At 46.1% G+C, this 19,035-nt stretch overlaps 1 protein-coding gene across 1 annotated transcript in view; it reads right to left on the reverse strand.

The window, feature by feature from the left end:
* Window positions 1-7,067, reverse strand: part of LOC8032807 — a 50,379-nt gene extending 43,312 nt beyond the window's left edge. Inside the window, exon 1 of the mRNA XM_040220798.3 lies at window positions 6,933-7,067. Within this exon, the coding sequence (XP_040076732.3) occupies window positions 6,933-7,067 (135 nt within the window). The remainder of the gene's footprint in view (window positions 1-6,932) is intronic.
* Between the last annotated feature and the right edge of the window lie 11,968 nt (window positions 7,068-19,035).

Raw genomic sequence — 19,035 nt, forward strand, 5'->3', positions numbered from 1 at the left:
AAGCATAAAAAAAAAAAAAGAAAACTTTTGAACGAAGATCACAAGAGCAGCTTTGAAGAATACAACACACACTTCGAAGCCATGAGCACAAGTTACACAGGGCGAAAGCAAACTCCGAAGTGAGGATCTCAAAAGCAGAAGTATTACAAGACAAAACACCTCTACGCTGGGCTCTATAAACAATAGTATCGTTACAGCGTTCAAGTTCAATTCCAATTTGGTGATTCCCGACCATGGTTGAAACTATAAACTATGCCGCGGAGCCGACCAGCATCGGCCGAAACATAGAGGGCCGAAAGACACTGGGAAACCCGCAGAGAAAGTAAAAACATAAAATAATGGTTCACTAAACGCGCGCGTGCACGACTTCGCGGCACCGCTTAATTTCGTCGATACGTGCTCCTACAACGTTTCGTCGACTTTGTTTTGTTTCGTTCACCACGGGGATTGCATTATTGGTTTAATTTCGTTCGCCGCAAACCTACCTCAACTAAAGCGGACTTGCCCAGGCGACTCGATACGCCACAAATGAATTGGCGATCGCCGCTTTCAAACCGTCCGCACTACGCGCTGAAACCCTTCGCTCCGCTCGGAGACACTTTAATATTGATCGAGAACATGTTTATTTACGCATATCGGATACGACCATACATTTCGCCTAAGAGCGTAAGCGCGAAACTTTACTCTCGAGGCGCGAACTCGCACCAGGCCTCATGCGAACCGCAACGGTTTCGTCAAGCTCGCATCACCTTGGTCGCCGACCGAGGCGATATGTGCGGAAAGACGCTTCCGATGAAGCGTCGCAAGGTTGGACGATGAAACGAACACGGGTACTTTTCGATGAACCTAAGTGGCATTAAAACGCTGCTGCGTCGACGAAACCATCTGCCGGTGTTACATCGTTTGTTTGATGAACTGATTGCCGCCGGGTCTATAGTTTTGAAGTGCTAGGCCTCGTTTGCACGCTAACATGGACGAGTACGAGCCCGACCGCGTCAAAGAGCGAGCGCCTATCGTACAGGGTAAGCCTGCGACTTTATGAAGTACGTTCTGAAATGACTATAACGTTTCTGCTGCTCAACAAGTAGACAAAGCAATCAAAACTCACCGTCCAATCGGTTGCCACTCCGACTGCATCCGACGAGGCTTCCACCGCACCGCCACAGGTCAACTGGGTCAACCGTCACATCCAGTTCAAACTCGGGCGCGCGCGCGGCAGTCGGAGAGTAGGTAGCCTCGTCTCCGGCGCCTCCGCGTCGCTCGGATTCCGTTCTCATGTTTTTCGCGGCCGGAAACATTCACCGAATATGCGCGTGTAGTCACAATTTCTAAATCCCGGGGCCAAAATCTTGTTTTGAGAAGGCTTCTTTCCAAAATAGCTACTCGAGTGATGCTTCGTCCACTTCATCGAAGGCTTGCGGCAGCCATTATTGACGAGGGGACGAAAGTATTCGTTAGGGGATCAACTCCAGCGGGAGCAACGAAATGCCCGCGGGACGAACTGCTCGAGTTACCGCTTCTGAATAGAGGGCGCTAGGGTCGCGGGGATGAAAGATGGCGATTGGTCCCTTTGCGCACCTTTTTTTTTAAGAGTGCACCCCGCTACGCTCGGCCGCTGCGCCCTCCGTTGGTGCGTTCTGACTTCTGAACTTCCCCGTGACGTCGTGAGATCACGTGGGGAGAGCTATGCTTCGACGTTCGGGAGCCAGCTGCCGCAGGCCCATGGTGGCCTACTACGTACCACAGGCACCCGTGAGTCATGCTTAGTCCAGCTGATTCAGCTGAACTTAGTATATGGCTCAGAGATTACTACTACTTTCATGATTATTGCCAGTGTATGGAGCGGTTTCGCGTTTCATGCAATTCCCATTTTAGTGTAAAAGGCACTAACTGTACACCAGAGGTCGGCACTTTAGGTCGCCCTCACTTACCCTCACCTTCACAGCCACACTCACCTAAGCCCCTCACTCACCCTCATCCTCACAGTCACACTCACCTTCATTCCTTCACTCACCCTCACTGAACCTCATGGCCCTCACGCACTCATGCCCTCACGCCCCTCACGCATCCACGCCCCTCACGCACTCATGGCTCTCACGCCCCTCACCGCTCTAACGACCCTCACGCACTCAAACCCCTCACGCCCCTCAAGCACTCATGGCCCTCACGCCACTCAGCGCCCTCACGCCCCTCACTCACTCATGGCCCTCACGCCCCTCACGCACTCACCGCTCTCACGACCCTCACGCACTCATACCCCTCACGCCCCTCAAGCACTCATGGCCCCTCACGCCACTGACCGCCCTCACGTCCCTCACTCACTCATGGCCCTCACGCCCCTCACGCACTCACCGCCCTCACGGCCCTCACGCACTCATATGGCCCTCACGCCACTCGGGCCCGCTTCAGATGGGGCCATTTCGGCCATAAACTTTACGTCGCAACACCAGCAACACGGGCCGCCCGCATTCACACGCAGCAACCAATTACTGCAATTTGTCATCATCATCATAAATTTTATTTTTATTGCACTATTTGGACACACATTTACGCGCTATAAACGTTTTTATGCATTTAAATATCTTTGAGAATAATAATGCATCTTTCTGAAGCAGTTTATTTCCAAAAACGATCAATTTCAAACCAGAACCAAGTCTTCTGTTGTCATCATCACCGGCACGAGGTATCACGTGAAAATACCGCGTTCCTGAATGGATGCAGCCGCTTCAAACGTCTTCGAATTGCTCCGAGTTGCTCGCTTGTTTCGAGAAAAAAAATTTTTTTTTTTCTTTGTGTCGTCAGTCCGGCGAGGCGTGAGCCGGAAAAGACGACGATGAAGAAGGGGGGGGGGGGGGAGGGGGGGGGGCGCTCGAGACAGATGATTAAATGGCTGATTCTCAACAGACGCTGGTTTTAGTCCTGAGTTCCTGAGGCCCTGACAACACAGCCCTGACGCCCCTCGCGCACTCATGGCCCTCACACCCCTCACGCACTCACCGCCCACATGGCCCTCACACCCCTCACGCCCCTCACGCACTCATGCCACTCACACACTCACCCCCTCACGCACTCATGGCCCTCACACCCCTCACGCACTCACCGCCCTCCCCGCCCTCATGCCCCTCACGCACTCATGTTCTTCACGCCACTCATTGCCCTCACGCCCCTCACGCACTCTAGGCCCTCACACCCTTCACGCACTCACCGCCCTCACGGCCCTCACGGTCCTCACAGCCCTGACGGCCCTCGTTCACCCTCACACTTTAAAAAAAAGCCCGTGCGTCTACTTTCCGGCACAACACTCGGAGAGCCAATCACAGCAACTTACGGGGCAGCTCAGCGAATGATGATGCCAAAACATATGTTTAGACCAAAAAACGCAGTCTGAGTTGTGACATTAAGCAATGCAAAACGTCACGCTTGCATTAATGTCACAACTCGGACTGAGTTTTTTTTTATTCTAAACATATGTTTCGGCATCGTCATTTGCTGAGCTGCCTCCGTAAGTTGCGCTGATTGGTTCTCCGAGTGTTGTGCGGGAAAGTAAACGCACGGGCTTTTTTTAGAGTGCACACTCATGAATTTTCCTGGTTCAGAAACTCACTCCCCCTGACCTCACCGGTGAAGATGAGGGTGAGTGAGGGCCCTCATGAATGAGGTTTGCCGATGTATGCTGTACACCATGGGTTTTGTGTAAGGAGGCAGTCAGTTGAGCGACATGGTTTAAAAACTGTGACTGACGGTTGGTATAATAAACATTTTTCGACGTTGCCTGTTTGTTTCTCCTGCCTGCTTTGGGATTGCATCATTCGCCAAAACTGCCTGAGGTTTTAAAACGATTGTGTCCGGCAGAGGCCGTCTTCAAGCTCTGAGCATCAACACTCATGATCGGCAGCGGTCGTTTTCACGCTCCGGCTTCTGCATTGCTCACTTTCCAGGATAAATGTTAACACATTTTCAGCGAGTGAGTAGGCATGTTATTTTTATTATTCTGGCCGAAATTATCGTTAACGACATTTATGAAATTATGTCAGCTGCAAACCAGGCTTGGTATCTAAATTGCCGGGCTTTTATTTGGGTAATTTCTCAGACAAAATACGTTATTGATAGGGCGCTTCACCGTCAGAGGGTACACTCTAAAAAAAGTTTGTGCGTCTACTTTCACGCACAACACTCAGAGAGCCAATCGCCGCAACTTACGGAGGCCGAACAGCGAATGACGCTGCCGAACATATATGCTTAGACCAAAAAAACGCAGTCTGAGTTGTGACATTAAGCAATGCAAAACGTCACGCTTGTTAATGTCACAACTCAGACTGCGTTTTTTCGTCGAAACATATGTTTCGGCATTGTCATTCGCTGAGCTGCATCCGTAAGTTGCGGTGATTGGCTCTCCGGGTGATGTGCGGGAAAGCAGACGCACGGGTTTTTATTAGAGTGTATACCTCTGTTGACGTGTTCTCAGCACAAAATTCTACAATCCACCGAACCGGGCAACACGCATTGTCCGACACAAGTTGATACTGTTTGGGTTTCCGAAAGCTATTACACCGAGGCAACACTGTTGATGTAGTCTATGTTGCGCTGATGTCCTCGAAACATGACAGGACTGTTGGGCAACCGAGTCAACGGGCAACAAGTTGACAGACTGTTGATGAACATGTTGTGTTGATGTCGCCATGGTGTTTCCTTCATGTGCATCAGCGCCTTTGCAAGATTTAGTTGTCCGAGAAGAAACTAGTCTTTTTGAGCGGTGTACGCTATGATTAGGGCTCCGTGTTTTCGGAGTTTATTTTTCGTCGAATTCGGAGGGTGTTTTTCGGAGTTTATTTTTTGCCGAAGATTCGGAGTTTATCGCAGTTTATATTTTTTTTTTATTCCCGATTCTCAGGAATTCGGAGTTTAATTTCGCTGTGTTTCCTATTAATAATAAATAATAAATAATAATCGGATGTAAACGTATGCCAGATGAAAAAATAAAACGCGCTTGTATCAATTGAGACATTTTCAGTTGAATTTGGCGTTGGTGCCAATGCCATTAGCAATACTAATTTCCCACGACAAAAGTCACACAAGTGGCGCTTCATTAAACGCCGATACCTTAAAATCAAGAAACTCCCGGAGGTAGTCGCTAGGAAACTCGTAGTCATCCCATCCTATTCCATCAATCTAGCCCGCGGCCGTGCGAGGTGGAGTGCTTGGACTGCCCCTCTTCCCAATTTTATACAATCCCTATGGTCCATAGCTTTCACTGTTACTGAATTCCTTGCTCTAAATCACACATCCCATGGCGCCAACTGAAAATCAAAATAGTGGCTTTTTCCGTGACCCAAATGTACAACGAAAGACCTGTTGCTCTGAATCAACCTTGAAGGGACAAGCGACAAGGCCCCTTTTGGCAACTGTCCGGGATTTGAAAGATAATTATGGTGGATTTTCCCCAGGACCATTGGATCTGTGCTGATGAAACCGTAAAAAAAAAAAAAAAAAAAAATTATTTTACTTTTTTTTTTTTGCCTGGGAGGGGGGGGGGGGGGGGGGCATTTTACCGGCGTGTGGTTTTCGGGGTTTTTCGGATTTATCCGAAAACACGGAGCCCTAGTTATGATAAAATAACAAATAAGTTGTATAATACGCGCATACAAGTACCATACTTTTCGCACTACTGTCAGCACCCGGTGTATAGTATATCTTAAAGCAAATTTCCGTTGAAAGACAAAAAAAAAAAAAAACCTTAAGATAGTCTGCACCTGGTGCCGTATATATACGTAAGAATTCTGATACAGAGCACGCCTTAACAAATGATGCTTCATTTGCTCACGTATATGTTTGTATTGTGCATAAATCCCCATGAGCCTACTCTGTCATTCCTGAAATCCGTCGCATCTCGTCATAATAAACAAGTTAGAAAAAAAAAAATCTTTGTATATTCCGCACCTGTAGATAGTCCGCGCCACATAAAATATTAACTTTTAAACAAGCCCGTGTAGTCCTCTGGCATAGTCCAGAAAACACGATATCTTAATTCGCAACATAAAATGAAAACTACTTACGGTTTACGAGGAGCCCTGTTATGTTTTAGTATACGGTTTCCGAGGATGGAACCAGTTTTGGCACTTTTGTACTGCTTCCCGTTAACATTTGCGCTAAATGCAGTCGTGTAAAATTTCGCAGTTCCCTCCTCTCTTTAAAATGCCTGCGCGTCCACTTACCCGCAAAACACTCCAAGAGTCAATCTTTGCGATCAACCAAATCAGCTCAGCGAATGATGAGGCGGTACATCTGTTTACACCTAAAAATTAAGTCTGCGCTGTGGCATTACGCAATGCAAGCATGACGCTTTGAATTGCGTAATGCCACAGCGCAGACTTCATTTTTAGGTCTAAACGGATGTTCCGCCTCATCATTCGCTGAGCTGATTTCGTAGATCACTGAGATTCGCTCTTGGAGTGTTTTGCGGGTAAGTAGACAGACATTTTCCAGTGATCGTCTAGCTTCCTCTTTGAGGGATCCTTTTGTCCTCCATTTCTATCGGCGCACCCGCCAAATATGTTGCCCCTTCCGAGACCGCAGGGCGATATACACTTTGTAACCTCGTTAATATTATCGCCGTATGGCGTATGCCTCACGTGTGTTTCTATTTCTTCGAAATACGTCTTGGTTCTTAAAAGTGACTGAACCCTTTTCTAACCCCAAGCAACCAAGAGCTTCACCGCGAACTATCGATTCCATGTTCTCCGTCTGTTGCTTGGTTTTGTGACATCTACCGCGTGCACTCTTTCCTCACAATTTTCCCCAGTATATATATATATATCGTTCTGCACAGCCGCGTATCGCCCCCGTGCCTCTGATAGCGCTGAACGCAACCTATATTTGATGGAATGTTGCACCGAGTAAAGATCACACGGCAGCATGTGTATCTCAACGCTTACCTTGATAGTATCATTGGCACTGTTTTGTGATCGCTTGCTCCTCGGGTGCGCCTTGAGGGTCGGGGGCTTGTGCATTGCCAGCAGCTTGTTCCGCAGAGTCAGTGTTTGGGAGCCGCACTGCGCTGTCAGCGTCATCGCTCGAACATCAACGACTGGAAAAAATGAGCGCATATATCGGTATATTTTCAAGTCGAAATACACTACGAAATTGGTGCGTCCGATTCCTTGCGGAACAAGCAGAGCACCAATCGCTCCGGTTTCCGGAGAGAATGACAAGGCTGCGAGCTTGCATTGAAAATATTAAAAAAAAAAAAAAAAAACTTCATCTGTAACGTAGCGTGCGGGTGTTCCTGCGAGTCCTGCAATGAATATGCTCCAGCCAGTGAAATACTGTATAATTATATAAATCTTTATTCTGATGTGTCCACAAACAGCTCAAGGCCTTCTGTGTGGTACACAACAAATATAACACAACTCTAAAAAAAAAAAAAAAAAAAAACCAGCTACGCAAGTAATATATACCACCGAGATCGGCGAAATGTTGTTATATCACAAAATATTTTAAGTTGGGGACAATCTCAAGTTGCATTATAATAGGCGATGTGGTAAAAGGCGCGTGTGGATAGTAGAATTTGTCAGAAAGGCGAGTACGCGGTGGGACGTGAAACCAGACGGAGCCCAAGAGGACAGACGAGTCTAATTTACTTGACAACCTTATACAAAAACTAAATATGCCGATAACGCCGTCTATCGAACGAAGCGCATAAACGAAGTTCCTTCGGAAACACATAATATCTGTGGTACAAGTTGCGTCCAAAACGTCGATAGTACACAATACCAGAAAACGCTTCTGAACAAGCTCGATTGAACATGATGAAGTAAAACTTACAGAATTTATCACAACGCATGCAAACTGAAGTTTTGAGCGGACAAAGCAACAAAATTATCAGACGATAGTATGAGTGTGAAGTAAATTGTTTTGTAAACCGAGAAGATGTCCCTCAGGTTCTGAGGTAGACGTTGCAAATGACCGATGCATGATCATTAAAAATTAATGCCGTATCAACATGAATTCCGAGATCACGCATAAAGCGCGAAACACATGTACGACGAAACCTTCCGATCCGACGTCCGGACTGCCGGAATGACCTTGGGGGGGAGAGGGTTTTCGTAGCATCGGAGAGCGTTGAAAACCCTCACCTCCGACCGTCGTATTGCGCGGTCGGACGTCGGATCGGACGGTTTCATCGTACATGTGTTTCGCGCTTGTACGAAACGCGAAACACATGTACGACGAAATCGTCCGATCCGACGTCCGACCACGCAATACGACGGTCGGAGGCGAGGGCTTTCAACGCTCTCCGATGCTACGAAAACCCTCTCCCCCCCAAGGTTATTCCGGCAGTCCGCACGAGCGGTCGCCATACAAAGATACCCGTACAACATGCGGGCGTCTCCGCACGGCGACCGCTCGTTTTGAGGCTGAATGCCGTTCGCGACGGCCGGAGCACTTTCCGCATGAAGCACTTTCCACCTGTGTGTGCTCGCGGTCACGAATAGACTTAGTTCAACTAAGGTTATTAATGGTAACAAGAAAGTACAGATTTAGCGAAATTCTGCTAGCCAAATATAAAGCGGCTAGTGTTTTCACAGATATAGTTTAATAGCTGGTTCTGCTTCGGTATGCCTAATTGTTTTGTACTTTTTTTTTTCGTTTTTGATCAAAGATATGTGCTGCGGATGTATCATTTCTACTTTGAGGTTTAGCACTGCCTGAGCTTGATTTTTCAGACAGTCTTTGCTTGTTTACAGTACTTCTAAAAACAATTTGAAGTGAAGTACACAGTAAATGAGTGGTTATTTACTTCAAGTAAAGAGTGAGTACACCGGGTGCAATGTACTTGAAGTAAAGTACTATAAGCACAATGTACTTTCAAATTAAAGTACAAGTACTTTTAGCACAATATTTCACGATGACATGACATGATGACTGTATAGGGGATGAACCGCCACCTTTCATCCCCTATACAGTCTTCTCTTTTTTTTCTTTTAACTGGTATGGACTGCTATAGGGGTAATCGAGGTGCATCCGTTTTTGTTTTCTTTTCGGAAATGGCGGCAAGTATTGGATAAAGTCAAGCCGCCGCAGAGTAGTTGTTTTACTCTCGCTGACGAACTATTTAACACAATCAACTCATAAGGCGCACATATTTGCATCGCGGCGTTATAGCCGCCATTACTTCACTCAGAGACATTACCAGATGACTTCTCGAAAGACGACAGCACAAAGCAAGCAAATTGTTGTATGTATGTTTACACAGCCGGAAATTCGTCTGCCTTTGTGGGCGCCTGGTGTCTCAGCTGAAGAAGAGCAATTTAGCCAGTGCGGCAGGCACGTAGCCAGGGGGGAGGCCCATGAGGCCCGCCCCCCCCCCCCCCCCGAAATCTTCCATTTTGCTGGGACCTCCTCTCCCCCCTCACCCTCATACAGCACTTTGTCATGGGCGCCCCCCCCCCCCCCCCCCCCTCCGAAACAAAATCCTGGCTACGTGCCTGCAGTGCGGTATACAATCGCTAACCTGGGGTCTATAACGTGCACCACGCAGTAGTGATACACGACCGCACGCCGGTACGATGCTCATCCAGATCGAAACGGGAGGGGTGGAAATTGGAGCCCCAGGATCTCTGGGTTCTGCAGCGCGAGCTTTCGCTCCACGTGCTCCCAGCTGGTGTGCGCTAGCTTACTCGGCCACCAATCCCCCCAGAGGATAGCGCGTTTTCATATAACGATAAGCCTTTTTTTTTTTAATTCTTATTTGGAAAATGTGTTTTGAAGTTCGGAGTTGTACTTTGCTCGGAAAGTACGAGAAAAAATACTTTAGTAAAGTACAAGTTCATGCTCAGAGAATGTACTTCAAGTACAAGTTTTCTAGCACCATGCACTTACTTGTACACGTTACTAAAAAGAGTAAGGCACTACATGTAACTAATTACAGTTACAATTACCCTTGGATAAAAGTAAGTGATCGTCACCACAAAAAAAAAAAAAGAAAGACGTTTACGATTTTTAATAATGTCGAATTAGAGCGCAGCTCTTGAGGAGGTGAGGGGAGGGTACCGAGGGGAGGATATGCCCCTCCTCCCCCTCCGTACCCTGCCCTCCTCCTCTCCTGCTCCCCTCCCATTTAGCGAGAAATTTTCGCTGAATTTCCGGCTATATTTAGCGAAAATTTCTCCACTAAATTTAGCGGGGAAATATTCCCGCTAAATTTAGAAAAAAATTTAGCGAAAATTTTTCTTTAAATTTATCGTGAAAACTGCATTAGTATTGAGGTCACGTGACGTCAATTTCCCCGTTAAATTTAGCGGGAGATGTTCGGCTAAATTTAGCGCTAAGGTTTTTTTCCGCTAAATTCCACGGGACGTCACATTCATTTACTTGATGCCACACGTGACGTCACGAGGGTAACATCTTCCCGTTAAAATTGGCAAGGAAATGTGTCCGCTTAATTTAGCGGAAAAAATTTCCGCCAAATTTTTCGGGAAAATTTTACTTTCGTGACGTCACTATGGGAAACGTCCCATAATGCAACGCGCGGTTACGCATACGGCAATGCCGCTCAACTCGGAAACGGGCGCACATAAGAGCTGGGCTCTATAAGGAATCCGTTACTTTCGCGGCGTTACTTTCTACCTTACTGTCCTAGGGTAAGGCACAAAACACAAGTGTGTTATGGAAGCGTTTATTGTTGTCACCAGTCACACTTTTGTGACCTTTAGCAACAGGGCTCTCAATGTCTCGTCGAATTCTTGCCTGTTTCCAAGAGGAGATGTCCGCCGCAATGCATGACGCACTGCATTGCGTGCTTCTTGAGAAAAATGGAACAGCTCTCTGCCCTGGTGAAAGCGCAGAGCGCTTTGTTGTTACAGACGGAGTTTGATGCTGTTAGAACCACAGCTACAAAAATTGTAATACAGATAAATAAACCTCGAATAAAATCAATTTATGAGAATATATTGTATAAATATATTTTTTTCCGGCAAATAGCGCCGAACGATGGTACCGGAAAATAGCGAGCCACGGTGATTACACATAAGAATTAAATTATATATTATGTTTTTATATCACTCTTTCATGAGGTCTGAAGTCTGAACACATGCCGTGCCTTGGTTGAGAGTGAGACGTCGGTAAATGAGGATGGAGCTTTTTGGATATATAACCAGCAAAACTATCAGGGGATACCTCAGAAAACAATATATAATGTCGATTACAACGGGAATGTAGACGTTTCCTACCGTTTCTTAATACCGTCCAAAACGCATGTAGCACGGTTCGGCCGTACCACAGCTCAGAGTTCTTAGCTAAATGTCAGGAGAGGTAACGCCAGCGTTCCCCGACAGCGACAGCAGTAATTCAAAGTTTGTGAAAGAGTCATACCTCATACTTCCACATCTGGAAGGTGTAAACAAGCACCTTCATTCGGAAGCCGATCATCCAGGAGCTAGGGAGCACGATTCTCACATCGCGGTACCACCATCGTTGAGTGATGCCGTATATTATCAACGTGTCCTAATGTCGTAAAAAAAAAAAAAGTAATGACACTTGAAAAGGGTGACAGGGATTTGGCAGTCTAAACCTTTTAGAAGATTGGGTGAAAAGCAGCAAAAAATCAGACAAACATCCATATCTCCCAATTTAGTGTTTTAACGTCTTTCGGCAAGCACGCAAGTTAATGTTACATCCTTTTCAGTCCATTTTTGTCAAACGGAGCGTCCCCTCCTGTTGTGACATTATGCAAACTGTGACTGTCGGTAATTGTCTCGAGCTTTCGGAAGGTGGGCAGTCGACGAGCATTTTGTGTCCTCTCTGCGTCTTCGAAAAGAGGGAAGAGACAAAAAGAAAAGGCGTGCACATATCCGCTACACCTACTCGCGTGCGCCTTGAAAGATTGTCTCGTTTAATTTTCGTTGGAAGCGAACACTTTGACCTTGGGAGTTGGCCTAATATGGTTTTCACCGAGATATGGTGTATACTAGTTTCTTTCTGTCGGGTGTCCTTCTCATTTCGTCGCGGGCGAGCTTGCAGGCGAGTTATAATTTGAAAACAACCATACCAGAGATAATGTAGTAAGGGTGCAGGCGAGCTAATGAATGTTAATCATGATGAATAAACCTGAGGCTGGGGCAGAAATGAACATATAAGTCGAAGTAACAGCAAAGACAAAACGACGTCTCAAACTCAGCTACCAGGTTTATTTAGTCCGCCTTCTTATATTGGCGACTCTGCAGCGAAATTGACGCCGCGTAGCTCAAGAGAGGAGGTCGTTTCGACGTACTCTCTCTTCTGCAATCGCTGCTTGGTTCTCGTAGGCAGCATAGAAACAAACATTATTTTCAGTAATTATTGTTATACTTCCGCCGTGTCATTCCTATGCACTGACTAGAAGAAGGTTTTTACCGTCGAAAAATAGCTTTGTTTTCATGTGTAACACCGATTCTACGCTGCAGTGCAAGAAATTTATGGTGATCCGCGTGGCTGAACGACGAAAACGACCTCCTTTCGTAAGCCATTTTCCTGACCAGCGCGCCCCCTATTGTTCGCTGAAGTCGCGAATAGCCCACAATCAGCCACCACCGACACGAAGGTACAGCCTCTAAACCAGTGGTCTCAAACTCATTTGAGTGTGGGGGCCAGTAGCCCACACTGGAAGGGCCGAGGGCCAACGTTAGAGGGGGGAGGGGGGCGGAGGTTAGAGTATTTAAAAGAGAAGAGCCCTCGTGATCTACACTTTTTGTGAACTCAGTTTTGCCAGTGACATCTTTAGATTTGATTTGTTTATGCGACTACTTTGGGCCCTGACCTGATGTGATAATAAGAATTAAAATGACACGGTCCCGCTAACGTGCTGGCATTTGTAATAGAAAAAGAGAGCAAGTAGACTGTAGTTCCCCTTGCTCATGTCACTCAGCAATTACCCAAGCTCAAAATATCTCTAAAAAGCAATCAGTGCATTCGACAGTTTTTGCTTTAATGGCGATTTTTATTCCAACACCCTGAACAAATACTTGTATTTTAATGTTTTTTTTTTTTTTTTTTAAGGCGAGAATTTCGAGTTTACATCAAGTTGTGAGTTTGCGCTTGTCTCTTCTTTCTTCTCTCCCCATTGCTCCTTTCTATTTGTGCGCAATTTTAACCATGTTCGAGAATTCTGAGCTTGTAGAACTTTATCTTTGGCAGTTGCTTCTGCCGATCGAGACTTCGCGCAGCCAAGATGCATCCTTCAACGAATAGCTCGCGCTTGCAGCCTAGTAGCGGAATTGTAGCCTAGTAGCTGAATACTGCAAATAACTGGGAAGCAAAAGAAAAAAAAAAGAGAAAAAAAGCTAAACAAGGGGCAAATGAACACAGATAAGTAAAACTATGTGAATGCGTTAAAAGAGCACAGATACTTTTGCGAGCGAAAGTCAATAGGCAAAATTAGATCTATGGCATATGTCATTTCCAGCGCTTGAGACATGGGAACCGGGACTCGCAGCCGGCTGCCTGCGGGCCGCGTTCCAGCGAGTCGCGAGCCGCATGCCGCCCGCGGGCCACGTGTTTGAGACCCCGGCTCTAAACAGTTCAAACGCCAAACCCTCCAATACACAAAGTATACTAGCGAGTTTTAGTAGACCGTGTTTCCCGCTCCGCTAAGCCCCTCCGCTACCCGGAACTCTACAGCCAAGGCCATCGGCGCGCAGGCGCAGTGGCGGTTTCTTCGTAGCGGAGGGCTAGCGGAGCGGGAAACACGGTCTACTAAAACTCCGTACTGTATACACCAACTCATGTTTACAAACAAACCGGAGCGCCCGGAGAGCCCCTAGCGGACGCCACCGGCGCCGCGCATGCGCGATGGGGGTGTGGGCAAAAAGCTCGTCGTCGCCCATAAACAAACCATTGAAATGCGATGTTGTCGGCGCCGGTGTGAGTCCCCGCGCTCTTTTTCGCGTTGGAACTGTTGATTCTACGTCCTCCTAACGATGTCTGACTACTTGAGCAGCGTCAGCGAAATTAACGAGGCTCGTTACACCGCAAAACTTCGCGTGAATAATCTGGCATGCGACGATTCATTTCGCGTGGACACCGCAGAACGTACGCTAAAGCCTGATTCGCATGATGAGATTTCGCTCGCAATTTTCAGTAGCGACGTCGCTCGGACTGCAAAAGCGTGAACCGCAGCTGAGATGGTCGACGTCGATACTGAAAATCGCAAGCAGAATCTAACCAAGTGAATCAGGCATAACAAGTCGGTGATGGCCACTGGTAACAATGATGATCAACATCTCCTTGTATCTACTGTTTACGTTGAGCCTGCTTACCAACCTTCAAACATAAGTGTTTTGAGGCCTGCACTTAAATTCTTATCGCAAGTACCGCGCCTACGTTTGGTCTATGGGCCGGGGTCCTCTAAAAGAGCAGACGACAAGCAGAAACGTTTGAAAGAGCAGACGACAGTTCGAACGATCAGGCGACCGTTTGAACTTGAAGACGCACTAAACGTAGTCCGCAGGTGGTCCGTACAACTTGACGGTTTTCCGGCGTTCATTTTGGAACCAAACAAATAAATTTGATGGCCAGTAGTATCCGTGAATTTAACCCAAAATGCTTCCCGCCCAAGCAATCGTTGTCCGACGGCGTCTGGTTTTCCCTTTTCACGGCACATACCCGCGTTCTCGGACGAACCGAGCGCATTAAAACTGACCTTCAAACCTTTCTCGACTCTCATGGTACAGCCCCAGTCGCAGCATTTTGACGACAAGGCAGGTTTTTGTCTGGTTCCTTTCAAAACAAGGCAGGAATACACGTCTCAAATGGGCACTTCCGCCCACAGCCCCAGACCGGAAGTGCGTCCGACGCGCCACCACCGCGCCGTGACGTAACAGAGATGAGTTGGTGTATACTATGGACGGCCTTCAGGCCGACCCACAAAGATAACTCTAGAATAGGGAGCCTTCATGTGCGCTTTGCTAGGGTGATTCCACCCTTTGTAATACCACTCGCCGACAAACCAGCAGCCATTTTGGTCCTCGGCGATAATCCGTGGGCTTATAACCCTCCCGGAAACAAACACCTTATCTCACAAGTTCGGAGCACCGTTGTGGAACCCACGGAGGGAGGATTAGCGTTTCCCCCCTCGGATGGGAGGACCGATGGACACAAAGGCCACTTTCCGGCGCACGGGGAAACAATGAGGAACAAAATGGCGGTGAACGAGAGTGTGGGAAAGGGAAACAGGCAGTTGGCATCACCCTATGCGAAGCGCACATGGAGGCATCCTACTCTACAATCTCCCCCAAAATTTAACAATGGTATCAGTACCTACTCTATTCTAACCAAAGTTCACACGAAAAACAATTCCGTCCCCATCAAAAAAAAAAAAAAAAAAAAAAAAAAAAACATTAACCTCATGCCAGCAATGAAGGGATGACACCCACTTGGACCTGTAAAAGGGGGCATCCCGTACTAAAAAAAAAAAAAAAAAAAAAAAGATTATATTTTTTTAAAAAGCTTTCGGAATTTTTACTGAACTGTAACCCTGACTTATACAATTACCTAGAGAATTTCTCCGCATCATCTCCCTCACTAATCTTCTTGCATCGTTCCTTTCCTTTAAATGATTTCTGTCTCCGACGAAATCGCAGTGCAGTTGTTAGATTCGCGGACATGTTTTGCGATTTCTGAATTCGATGCACTGTTCTTCACGTTTCTTTTGTGTTCACTTAATCTGTCGTTAATGCAACGTAATGTCTGGCTTACCTTTTTTTTTTTTTTTTTTTGCAGTTATTTGCACTTGTTTGAAATGGCGTCAACCTACTCAGTTTAAAATCCGAGCTAAAGACTGTGTCTACTCCAAACTTTTTCGCCCATGCCTGCAAGTAGTGAGAAATAACATGAAAATATGGGATGACAGAAAATCTTGTTTCTTCAGCTTGTTCCGTTTCTCTCCTTCCTTTGATAACCATTTCTAACTTCCGTTTGATAAAACTGTCTTTATACCCTCCGCTGATCAACCTTTTGCACTGTCTTTCAACCGAATCCGTGAAAAAATGAACGCACGATTTGTCTAGCGCGTTTCTGACCAACGACTTTACAACCCCAGTTTTGCGGTTTTCGAATGACAGCTTATCCTTGGAAACACCGGTTTAGAATTTTTTTTTCCGTATTCCCAACATAACCCTTGATTCACATGAATACGAAAATCTAGGAACTCTAAGACTTCTCTCATCGGTTTTTCCGTGGTAAACTTAAATTCCGGAGCCACTGATCTTATCTCACGTTCCAGACTGCGTGTTAGACTATCAGTTACCGTGCATACTATGATGTCGTCCATATATCTTCTTACTAACGCCATAACCGGAGACATTTCCTGCAGTTTATTATGCACTACGCGATCCAAAGAGTTTAAGTAAACTTCCGCTAAAATTGGTGCGACCGACGAACCCATACGAACACCGTCCTTTTGTACTTCCTTCCTTCCTTTGCACTCGACTACCTTCGACTTCAGATAAAACTCTAGGATCGTTAGGGTACTTGGAACTTTACGAGATCCAACTCCAATGCCTCTCTCACTCTCTGCATCAACCGAGTATTTTCTAGGGAGTAATAAAGGTCCTTAATATCCGTGGACAATACGAACATTGCTGCCCATGATTCTTTTCCAACATAGAGAAACTTTGAAACTACTTTCTGCCAAATACCGTTTTCATTAATGACCGCACGAAGAGGCATTTCAGGTTTATGGCCCTTGAGAAAGAACTTGATACTTTTTTTTAGTACGGAATATGTGTACTGAACACCGTTGCCTTGTTTTCCAGGTTCAGTGTGTGTCATCCCTTCATTGCTGGCATAGATATAATGCTTTGTTTTTGTTTTGTTTTTTCGGTGGAGAGGGCATCGTTTTTTGTGTGAACCTTGGTTAAAATAAACTAGGTACTGATTCTTTTGTTCAATTTGATGGGCATTGCATAATTATCTTGGCGTTTGGACTGTTCAGAGATTGCCCCTTTGTGTTGGTGGTAGCTGATTGGAGGGTTTGGCGTTTGAACTGCTTAGAGGTTGCCCCTTTGTGTTGATGGTAGCTGATTGTGGGCTAATAAACCTGAGTTTGAGACGTCGTCCTGTCCTTTTATGTTCCTTCGACTTATATGTTTATTTCGGCCCTGTCTCAGGTTTATTCAGCATAATTGACCAAACCACGCAAAAAAAAAAAAATGAATTGAGGCTTTGGGTGACGTGAAGAAAGGTTTTCAGCATTTGAAGGACGCCAGTTGACAGCGTGATTCCGGCAAAACATACCCTTACAAAAAAAAAAAAAAAAAACTTGGAAATTTATTTTACAATTACTTCGTAAAGTATGTAAATATTCCCTTACAAAATGACTGATAAATGTAAGGGATTATAAGTAATTTCGTTACTTGTAACGGATTACGTACAAGTCTGACGTAAAATACTTCCCCTACAGTTTTTTTGTTTTTTTTGAAAGGGCAGCAAAATCAAAGGCGCATCCATTTTTTTTTTCCGGAAATAACGGCAAATAATATAAATCGTCAGAGAGTAAGTGTTTTATTCTCGCTGACGAAGTATTTGACACAATCAACTTATAATGCACTTATTAGAATCGGTGTTATAGCCGCCATTACTTCACTCAAGGAAATGACCAGATGACGACTCGAAAGAGAGCACAAACTATACAGGAGCACCAGATGGGCTTCAGAGCAGGTGCTGTATTTTGTTACCTCCTTTGAGTGAGGATGCAGTGTGTACACTGCATCCTCACTGTGCGAGAGTTCCTACATTGGGGAGAAGCGGGGACAAGCCCTTTCTTCAAATGCGTAAAGTCTCCTTCGGGACGCAAAGAAACGCCAGTGTTCCGCGATAATCACGCAGTTACTCGGCCTCACTTGCGACGTGTCTGTCTGCTCCCCGCGCCTCGTAGCAGGATTTGTGCAGTGGAGGGCTACTCAAAGTTTTAGGAAGTTTCGGACCCTCCAACCGCCCCTCCCCCCCTCCTTCTGCCTACACCGCATGCTTCACCTCTTTGTAAATACCAGCTGATCTTCCAGCATCTTATCTCTTTTTGTGCAGGAACGTTTGTTGATAAGCAAACCTACCACTAAAATTCGAAACTAATTTGTAATTTGAGTAAACGTTACTCGGAAAACTATTTAAAATAAACGACAAATTACCGAAATAAAAATGTAATTGAAAGTTACTAAACTATTTAGAAAAGTGGTTCAACGTATACAGTAACTTGAGTAGAGTATAGTTGAACTAGGTACAAGTGTGCCGCGTACCGCACTACCGGAGCCGTTGAAGCATGCTTTTAAGCGCGCGCCCCGCGGTCACAGTATCACTCGGGCACGCGCTTCAAAGCATGCTTCAAAGCAGGGTTGAAAGTTGGGCTAGTTCGTGTCCTCTCTTTTTCGTCCTTGTTTTTTGCGAGCTTTCTATTTTAGCATGCTTCAAAGGCTCTGATATAGTGCGGTACGCGGAACACGGTAACGGTCGCTAAAGGTTCCTGATGTCTGCGGTAAGCCTGGCAAATAGCGACTCTGCAAACATGTTGTAACCCAAGTATGTCCATACGTGCGTGTAACATGTTCGAACCTCATGAGATGTCCTTGCGCGGGTCCGCATTTCGAAATAAGAGTTTTTATTTTTTTTTTATTTTTTAATGTTTTGCTATTGCTATTTAGTATAACACTATACTCGTAACATCGCGTAACATTATTTTATTTTATATTTTATTTAGTTTATTTTATAACATAGCAACACTGTATACTGAAGGACAACACACTGTAGCAGTGCATGCAGTCAAAAACACGGAAGTTCACTCTAGCGCGTGCTGCGCCACTCCCCTCTCCCGAAATCACTGGGTGAATCGAAAAGTGGTTATCCTCGGCGGGCAGTGCACGGGCAGTCACCTTTGCAGGTGTACGGTTCCCTTTCGAACTGCCCCCAACGATAGAGGACACAGCGGGCGTCCCCCTGTGAAGCAGACGAGTGCATACCCTCTGGAAAGCCGGCGGCAGCGGTCCCTCGGCAGCCCGTGCTGACGCGCGA

The sequence above is a fragment of the Ixodes scapularis genome, unplaced genomic scaffold, assembly GCF_016920785.2.
Source record: "Ixodes scapularis isolate PalLabHiFi unplaced genomic scaffold, ASM1692078v2 PGA_scaffold9__187_contigs__length_104089568, whole genome shotgun sequence".
Lineage (NCBI taxonomy): Eukaryota > Metazoa > Arthropoda > Arachnida > Ixodida > Ixodidae > Ixodes > Ixodes scapularis.